Source organism: Solea solea, chromosome 13, assembly GCF_958295425.1.
Source record: "Solea solea chromosome 13, fSolSol10.1, whole genome shotgun sequence".
Lineage (NCBI taxonomy): Eukaryota > Metazoa > Chordata > Actinopteri > Pleuronectiformes > Soleidae > Solea > Solea solea.
Genome location: NC_081146.1, coordinates 9626695 through 9636449, shown reverse-complemented (window position 1 = coordinate 9636449; position 9755 = coordinate 9626695). Strand labels below are relative to the sequence as shown.

The 9755-nt window shown below is 45.5% G+C and overlaps 1 protein-coding gene across 1 annotated transcript in view; it reads right to left on the bottom strand.

The window, feature by feature from the left end:
* Nucleotides 1–4300: 4300 nt before the first annotated feature.
* LOC131471956 (G patch domain-containing protein 8) overlaps nt 4301–9755 on the bottom strand; it is a 34079-nt gene continuing 28624 nt past the window's right edge. Inside the window, exon 5 of the mRNA XM_058648784.1 lies at nt 4301–9560. Within this exon, the coding sequence (XP_058504767.1) occupies nt 5585–9560 (3976 nt within the window). The 3' untranslated portion in view covers nt 4301–5584. The remainder of the gene's footprint in view (nt 9561–9755) is intronic.

The following is a 9755-nucleotide window of genomic DNA, read 5'->3' as shown; positions in this document are numbered from 1 at the left end:
CAAGATTTCACCTCTCAAATAAATGTATGTAGCATCCGCATAAACAAAACAAAACAAAAATCATTGCAACGCGTGCCTTAATTAAGGCCCGAAGTGCATTCATCCATTAAACAGACTTGTCCTCTTTTACCTGTACATATAAGCTATCTTTGGAGACCCTTGCAGCATGTGTTGAGTCTCCAGGGAAACCTTCCCATAATTAGTATTTGTGTGCACGCGTGTGCCAGTATGTGTTATTTTAATAATCGACAGTAATGAGATGAGCTAAGGGGAGAATAATCCTGGATTAACCTGTGTCGTCATAACAACATCCTGATGGGGACATAATCACTGAAATGCAGTCGCACAAATGAACTACGCACACACACAAAGAGGAACTGTCCATGCATCAGATAGCTGAATGCTGCAAGCTGTGTGTGTGTGTGTGTAATGTTTATCCTGTGTTGGGGCACATGTGTATCACTGACTTAATTAGAGTGTTATGCAGGATGCCCCCCTGAAGGGATTAAGAGAGAAATGATCAGAATCTGGAGACTTAAAGCTAAAACCAGTTAAACGGAGACAGGAGGCGGGCGATCAGGGCCAGCGCTTGAGTCGACAAGTGAGATTCATATTCATATTCAGACAACTTAAATGATCCCAACAAGGCAATTCATTTGCAGCCACACAAACAATCAATACAACACACGTCAAGGTCCCAGATCAACAATCAGATAAGTAAGATCATCAAGAAATAAAAAAAAACAACAACATTTGTGTCATGTCCTGCATGTAAACTGCACAATATTTGTATGCCTTTTTAAAATCGCCTCTATCAGAGTTAGCTGATAGGAATGAAGGATTTAAAATATCTACCAGTTCTCCCAGAAGATTCTTTATAGCCGCAGCCTAAATGTATTAACATCAGCTCAGCAGAGAAAACATGATTCCACTGGTTGATAAAGTTTTTCGCCTTCTTTATCACCTGTTTTTCCCAGAGGTAACACAAGTCTCTCCGCCTGACTCCAATTATCTTTGAGCAGACTCTGACAATGCTAAACAGGCTGTTCTTATCTTCAATATATCATCGAACCAACAGATAGAAGAAAAAGAAAGAAAAAAGAATGTTTTAAGGGCTTCCCATGAATGGTTTATTCTCAGTCCTCTTGAAATTATTGTCAGGGTCAGTCAAATTTGTTCCATTTGGTCGTCACGGCTGTGTCTGCGGCACACGGCTGTGTCACGGCCTATACTGTGACACTAAGTGAGAAAACTGGAGGTTGACAGAAATTCCGACAAGCAGGATAAATGAGAACGAGAACAAGACGGACTGAGTGACGGAGCCATGATTCAGAAGACCTTCATCCTCTGCTGGAAAGGATGGATCTGCTGCAGTAATATGCAGTGGGCCAGATTAGCTCTGCAGCACATAGATTGACACCAAGGGTTAATACCCTCAGCTTAGTAGATGTGTTTTTTTCTTAGAGTGGTCTTAGTCGGGAAGCTTGCATTCATTACATGGCTGATAGTTTAAGTTGTTGATTTGTTGAGGAAAACTTTGTGTGAGAAATGTTGTTTTTCCTTTTCATTGTATTTTGCAGAAACCCCATTACATTCCGTAATTGACTCAGAAAACCCTTCGTCATTGATCTATGTTTTTGGTCAATAAGGCTATTTTAGACTACCCCACTGCTCCTTTTGTCTACGGCATAAAGGTGTTCATGGATTTCTGCATGCATGTTGTTTGCGATTGTGTGTGTGTGTGTGTGTGTGTGTGTGCTGCTATTCTTTTGTGTGTATGCATAGCAATCTTTGGTGGGAACATCTGTCTCTCAGAGATAACACAACCAGGGAATTAGCCACGCTGTCTTATAACCGAGCATCACATCTCATTATTACAGCCCCCTAAATTATACCCTATTACACCTGTGTGTGTGTGTGTGTGTGTGTGTGTGTGTGTGTGTGTATGTAATCAGTGTAGGCAGTGTGTCATGTCCTTGGGCACCAAGTTTTAAGAATATCCCTGAGCAAACTACCTCCTCTAGTCCTTAAATCCATCGTGAAGCTGAACCCACACTTTCGTTTCTACAAGATTCCTGTATAATACAAGTCCTACACAGACACGTTTCTTCAACAAGAGCGCCAAGCATACTGCTGAGTGAATGAGATGAAACAAAAAGTAAAAATAGGGAGGTTTTTCACAAGCTGAGGGTGCTTTTTTTGGGGCCTGAATAATAAACAGTGATATATCTTTTTGATGTAAAAGCACTAAACAGCCTGCAGCGTCTTAGTTTTCCATACATCACACCTGCAGCGACAGCAATGCCTCCTGATGCTTCAGTGATGACAGATCACTCTTTGAACTGCTTCTTTATGGGAGTTAACAAAGTGATGCATCATCTTTAAATCAACCAAAATAGAGAATACTGTGTGATTTAGTGACGTGACTTCTCGGACGCCCGACTATTCAACTACGGAATGAAAACCGAAATGTCAATTCAGTATCTAATACATCCCGATCATGAGCACAGTGGTTCTTTTCAACTTTATTGACCTCTAACATTTGAATCTCATTAAGTGGCTCTGTGGAATAGTAAGCCATTCATTCTCTTCTCACATAGATTCAGGGGGAAAAAAGATGTAAATTGGATGGGAACAGCAGTACCGAATGTTAAACTATGGCACAATTTAAAAAAAGAGAAAATGTTTTAAATAAATGTCACTGCCAGAGAAAAGGTATGACAAGGGCTTTCTTTGTGCTGTGATAATAATACTGCAGAGCATATCATATTGTGAATGCCTGTGCTATAATACAACAGCATTAAAACCTGTTAATTTGTTCTGAATGTGGGGGGAACAGCGTGTATCGGTGTCTTTTCAGTCAGTGAAAAGCAAGTGGAGCTGAACACAGTCCTACTGACCTATCTGGATCAAAGAACGAGGGGGAAAAAAGGAAAAGAAAGGGGGATAGCAAGAGACGGGAAGTGTTGTATTTGTACAGCATTACAATTTAGTGTAATGGATCATTTCGGTGGCCACGGGGGTCTTTTTTGATCAATGCAAACTATATCCTCTCCCCAACACTCAAATGTGGTTCCAGTGCAAGTGATCGTGCCTCCGGCAGCAAGCTCTTTGTGACTGTTTGTGTATTTGACTGAGTGCCAGCTTTAGTTCTTATACCTCATTAATTCACAGGAGCGATTGACTGAGGAAACAACTTCTTCTCCCATCATAAATCAGCTCGCACAACATATACGTACACGGGCACCAACACGCTCACACACCAACAGCAGTAAGGCATGAACTCACCAGGGGGCGAATCACAGGGCTGAGGTAATGATTTAATCAGTCACTGACAGAAAGAACAGTGATTCTGTGATTACTAATTTCCGCGTGAAGAGTGTACGGAAAACTTTGTTTGTATGTGTGTGTCTGTGAGTGCGTGTGTGTGTGTGAGACAGAGACGTACAGTTTTGTGTCATGATTTGGATCAGAATTGGAGGGCTGTGTTGTTGCCGCAAATTTGAGTATTACTAAATTAAACAGAGCAGTAGGGTGTGAGTGTGTGTGTGTGTGTGCGTGCAAAACAGAGAGAGAGAGTGAGACAGAAATCTTTCATTCTGTAACAACTGCTAATTATTGCTGCTCTATATTTCACACAGTCTGTTTGATCTCTTGTCCTGTGGAGACAAATAGGGATTCTGTGTCTCTTTCTCATAAGCATGCACACGGACACACACATGCCAGTGTATGCTCAGGGGTCACAAGGAGGAGAGAGATAAATTGTGCTCTAATTACTGAATCTCTGCAGGAGCTGACTTATATTTTCAGCCAAAACCTCAGGACTGGGAATTTACATTTTGTGTCTTGTATTGCATCTGCTTTTGTCTCTCTCTCTCTCTCTCTCTCTCTCTCTCTCTCACTCTCTCTCACATACACTCACACACCTGTATGTCTGTGACTACTCATATCACAGAGGGCAAATCAATCTGGTCTCTCAAAGCACTCTGGGTAGTCTAAGTCCATAGACCATCTGGATGCCACTCTGTTGCCTTCTGTGTTCTGCTCCCCGAGTGCCGGCCGCTGCAGTGATCAACTGTTTGGCAAGCAAGTTTCATATATTCACGCCTTCACCATTAACCATGCATGGATGCATAGCAACAGTTGCTAGCCACTGTAACCAATGGCAAGACATGCATGAAAAAAATAGAAATAAAGTTTTAAAACAAAATGGGCACATTAAACAGCAAAAACAGACTGATCCTTGAATTAGAAAGGGAAAATAAAATAAAAATAAAGCTTGAATATTTTTTGCACACATTTTATTGAATATATTGCTTTTTTTTAAATAAACACAGGCTTTACAATTTTCAACATTACTTTGTCACACCACCTCGTTTTTAATCTGGGGACAGGGGGTCACAAAATAAAGCAGTGTAGGAAATAATAATTAAAATTCTTCTTCTTTGGAAAAGTACTGTGATTTAAAAAAAATAATAATACTCCCTATTTTATTTATTTTTTTCATGCTCCAACATCTTCGATGCGTACAGTTCTGAACACTTTGACAAAGGGTCACACATTACATCATATTGAAGGATCATAACATTGAAAGGCTTGGAACCACTGCTCTGTCATCTTATAAAGACTCTGGACTCTCACTGTGAGAAAATGATAAACCACAGTGTATAAATTCTGTATGTGGGTGATGTTGTAAAATGTTGCACAATCATTGCGAATCAGGCGGAGAGACAAAATTATTTTCAACCCAGGTTTAGTGTTACAGCTCAGGTTCATTCATCGCTGTCCCAACAATTGATTTGTTAAATGCTACATGAAAGAAAAATGTCTTGCCACGGACGAATTTGAAAGGTTTCTGGAGTGCTTGTGTCACTGACGCCACCAAGTGTCTAATATTCATCTACTGCTAAAGGTTAAGTTCACCCTTTATGGTATTGTTTCCTGTGAATCTAGTGTCATCACTCACTGTCAGGATATTTACACTATAGAGACAAAACAGATGTCAGATATGTAAATGAGCTCTTATGATGTGTGTGTCTTTCTATAATTATCTCTATCGCACGCACGCACACACACACACAGTTGTAATATGACTGTAGTCTGCCCCCAGTCCCTTGAATGTTATTTATGTTTGTTGAAAGTCCCACTCAGAGTAAGATAACCTGTATGAAATGGAGATAGGGATAGAGTGTCACTTTATTGTGACCCCCACCCCTCTCCCTGCATGAATGATACTTCAAAAGGCAGTTGATCTGTGTGTGGTTCAGCAGGAAACAGAGAGGATGACACCAGCCCAGTTTGTCTTTGAATTGCAGGTGCACTTTTCCTTTTATTCTGGGCCTGAATGAGAAATGGTTGAAAAGGAAAAGATCAAAGCCTTCTCTTCTCACTGTCTGGTGCAACACAGCAGAGGCTAAACAGTGAAACAAACTTTAATTTGTGAGTGCATATGAGCAGAAGAGTTGGAGTCGATACTTAAGTATAAAGCACTGACATGTCCTTGTTCTTTGAACACAAAGTTCCTCCTCTCACCAGTCCGTGTTGCCAAGGAAGATTAATAAACATGGCAGCCGCTCTGTGAAAATCATAGCGCCTTCTGTTGAAACCTCAATGGCCAGACTCTGTCCATGAAAGGCTGAGGGTTCAAGGGTTGAAGTGCTACTGGGGAGAGGGGAGCCAGTTGCGTGGCGTGGAAAGCAGCAGACTGCGGGAGGAGAGTGATGGGTTGATGGGACAGCAGGATGGAGGGAAACAGGGAGGAGATGGAGAAAGGAGAGAGGTGAAGGTGATGAGAGAGGGAGGGGTGGATGGGTGGAAGTGGATGTGGCTGGATGGCACGATGTGGATGGATGGCAGGGGACGGTCCTGAGGTGGAAGAGGATGAGGAGGACGGGGGCATGGAGAGGCCTGTGTGTTGTAAAATAATGTGATGAAGGAGGGAGGATGGCAGAGGGGGGAGGTTAGGGACACCCAGAGTCATGGGCTGAGTAAAGCTCTCGTGTGCGGGCACATGTAGGAGTGGGAGCCTGTCCTGAAGGGCGTGCTGTGCTTGTGTCTGCATCATGTCTGTGTGAATTGACTGGGTTTGAGGCTGTGAGTGGTTGTGCAGGGTTGCAGGTACAGGCGTGTATTGTTCCCCTGCAGTTCCACAGTTCTCTCCTTGAGTGGTGTGTGTGTAGTTTGTCTCTTTGTGTGCCTCTGCACTCTCCTGCATCTGTTCCAAAACTTTCTGCATGTGCTCTCTTGCCTGCTCTTGCAGGAGGCGATATTTGTCAATCTCCTCAGCAGTAAAGCTGATTGGCGCTGCTGTCTCTCCACCTGTCTGCTTGTCGTCAGTCCTAAACTGTGATGGGCAGAGATTTGGCATGCTTCTGGGCTTTGACTCAGCCATGTCTAGAGAATGCTGCCGACTGTCAATGACTGCTTCTGGGCCTACTCCAATACACTTAGCTTCCTCTTCCTCTTCTCCCTCTTTGTCCTGACTCTTCTCCAGCAGCCACTTTTTCCTTCTGGCTTTTCTCTGCATCGCAGGTAGTTTTCCAATGAGGGGCAGAAACAACGTTCTAGCTTGTTTCTGTGGTAAAGACTTACTGGGGGATAGTCCTTGAAGAGATATGCCTGAGCTGCCTGTAGTGACAGAGGCTGCGGATCCAGGGGTGAGATCAGACTGTAAATTTGCCTCTTCTAGCTGAAAAGGATTTGTTGTTTGACATTGGTGCATTTTCAGACCTGGAACTGTGGGAGCGGAGGAACAAGATGTAATGTCGGGTGTAGTGGGTATGGAACTCCTCCTCTGCCTTTTTGCCTCTTGTGGGGGCTCCAATGAGAGACCTGTCGCTTCTGATGACTTCAGCCCGTCTACTGTAACCTCTGAGCAGGTGCTGCTCCTGCTCCACTCCCAGCTCAGCTCGGAGACGCTAGTGCTACTGCAGGGGCTGCAGGAGCGTGGGCTAAAACATCTGCTTGCTCTTGTGTTGATCACACTCTGGGGGCTGTACGTCTGCCTGCTTGTCCACCACTCAGGGCTGGAGAAGTGTCTGGAGTTTGAGGGTCTGGTGCCTGTGCTTCTCCACACACAGCCCAGGCTGTCTCTGCTGTCAGCCCCTGTTCTGGAGGCTAACGTGGAGTTGTGCGCTCCCCTGTCCTCCCAGCTGTCGCTGCTGCCCCATGTCCATCTGTCCACACTGCACCTGTCCCAGTCTGCATCCTCTGTGCTAACATGTCTGCCTCTTCTGCCCCAGCTGCTGGTGCTGGGGCTAAACCTGACCACCTGATCCCTCTCTACTGCTCTATTTCTTGATCTCCACCCCGTCATTAACCTGCCCTGCTCATTACCTCCTGTGCACTTTCCTCTTATCCACTCCCACTGCTCTGTATCTGATATTAGGTCTCTGTGTCTGCTGCTTGAATTCCCTCCCATTTTCCTGCCCCTCTCTTCCCAGACTTCACAATGCCTCGAACTCTTCCTCCTGCTATGAATGAATTTCCTGTCCTTGTGGGGGAGTTCTCTCTTTCTCGCTGGGCCGCTACCACAGTTGTTGTCACGGTAACAGCCGTCAATGAAACTCCTGGGGTTGCTATGGTGACCCTTTTCCCAAAACTGCTTTGAGTCGCATCCTGGTGAGAAGGAGTGTAAGGAGAAGTGAGACCGCCGAGGAAAAGGCACTGCAACGCCGTCTCGCTTTCCCTCCCCCTCTGTGTCTCTGTCTGCTGTGTGTCTGGTGAGTCCGGAGTAAGCGCCGCAGTCTTCTGGCTGTGACTGGGAGTCAGTGCTGTGGCTCCTGTGGGGCCTCTTCTTCCTGACAGAGACAGATACTGGCTTAGCCTCACACCTCCCCTGGAGACAACTGCTCCCTGCTCTCTGCACCCCACGCCTCATCCTCACTTCCCCACGTTGCTTTTGCCTCCGTTTCTTCCCCCAGCTCCCTGCAGCCTTTCCCCTCCCTTCTCTGACGGTGGAGACTGTAGAGACAACACTCCTCACTTTGCACCTTGTTGATTGGCACTTCTTTGAAGCTTTTTCTTCTTCGCTCCGCTTCTTCTTTCCCAGGTTGTATTTCTTTGTGCTGGCTTTCCTCTTTTTGCGTGACACTTCTGAGGCACGCACGTACAGCGCCGGAGCACCGGCACACTCAGACGTTGCCTCACTCCTACACTCACACCTGGATGGGCTAATGCACATCCCCTGTGTGCCAGACTGGGTGACAGACTCTAATTTGCAGCTCAGGGCTGTGATGGCTCTTTCCCTTATCCCTCTTGCAACCCCTAATCTTCCTCCCAGAGGATTCTGGGAGTTTGTGTCAGAGCTGTCACTATTGGCAGGGTCAAATGGATGGGAGGCTGCCCTCACACAGTTCTCCACACTTAAACTGCATCTTTCTCTTTCAGCCCCTGTTTCCGATGGGTTTTTTTTTTGGAACAGGTGTGCTTTCGCCTCCACATCAATGTGTTGCTCTGCCTTGGAATTCTCCTCTGCAATTGTCTGTTCCGGCGCACTCACCTCGTGTCTTGTCTTTCTTTGTGAGCTGGAGTGAGCATCTGATATGAGAGTAACTGACACGCAGGAGCTTGATTGATCTGCGAGAGCACACAGCTGATTCTGTTGTAACGCCTGCAGATCATCTGTGAGTTGTTCTGGTCGTTGGGGTTTCAAGCGGAGTGGGTTGCAGCTGAAGGAAATGTGCGGTTGACACTTAGTGAACTTAAGTAAACTGACAGGCCATCTCAGCTGGGTGGAGCCATCTTTCCCTAGCACAGACATGTGCTCACTCTCCTCCCTCCTTGCTTCTGTTTGTGCCTTTACCTCCGTATCACTGTCTGTCTCTTCTGTGTCCATGTGTGCCCCTGCTACTTCTCTGGCCCATACGGTCACCTGGGTCTGTGATGGTGAGAATAATGAATTGTGGGTGTGATTATTAGGTGCTGCTGTGGAAGTAAGAGAGTGTTCTTTTACGATGTCTGTTTTTGCAGTCTCCTCCTCTTCTCTAACTGTCTCTTCAGGGATTGACCTTGCTTCGCTTGGTCCAACACTGTCAGAGTTAGACTTATGCCTTTCACTCATGCAGTGCTTCCTCTCCTCTGCTGCCCCAATTTCCCTGTCAGTATCATCCATTATTTCTTTTATCCTTTCTTTCATTTGCTCCCTCTTTTCTCTTTCTTCCTCCTCGAGGTCTGAGAAGACAGAGGCAGATGGTTCCAGCCTGGGTCCCCTGCGGGAGAAGCAGAAGGACACCCCAAGTCTGCCACCTACTCTCTCCCGCTCAGGGAGAGGCAGCTGGGGATATGAGCCTGTACAAGATGGCTGGATTACCACATGGGGGTCTGTATTGGATTCTGGATGTGTGATTAGCGTGGACTCTGCGGTAGCCAACGTTGCTTGGCAAGGAGATCGGCATGGATCTTCAGGTTGTTTACTGAGACTAGCTGTGGCGGTTTGCGTAGCATACGATCGCTGGATGTGGTTAAAAGGTTCAGGTTTTTCTTCAGGACTGTGGTCTCTCTCTCGCTGTTGGCACGCGGCCCTGACTCTACTTCTTAGCCCGTATGTCCTCACTGAGTCTCTGCAACAAGAGGTGACAAGAAAAATACAATATATTTGACCTAAGCTTAGTTTGATCCCAACTCTCTTTCCAACATGTGTGCTGTCCTTTCAACTCAAGCACACTCAAGTTGGGCAGCAAGTTAAAAAAGTCTTTCCCTGCTGGATGTCACATTAGCTCTTAAAACTGTTTGATGATTTCTACTTGTACTTCAAA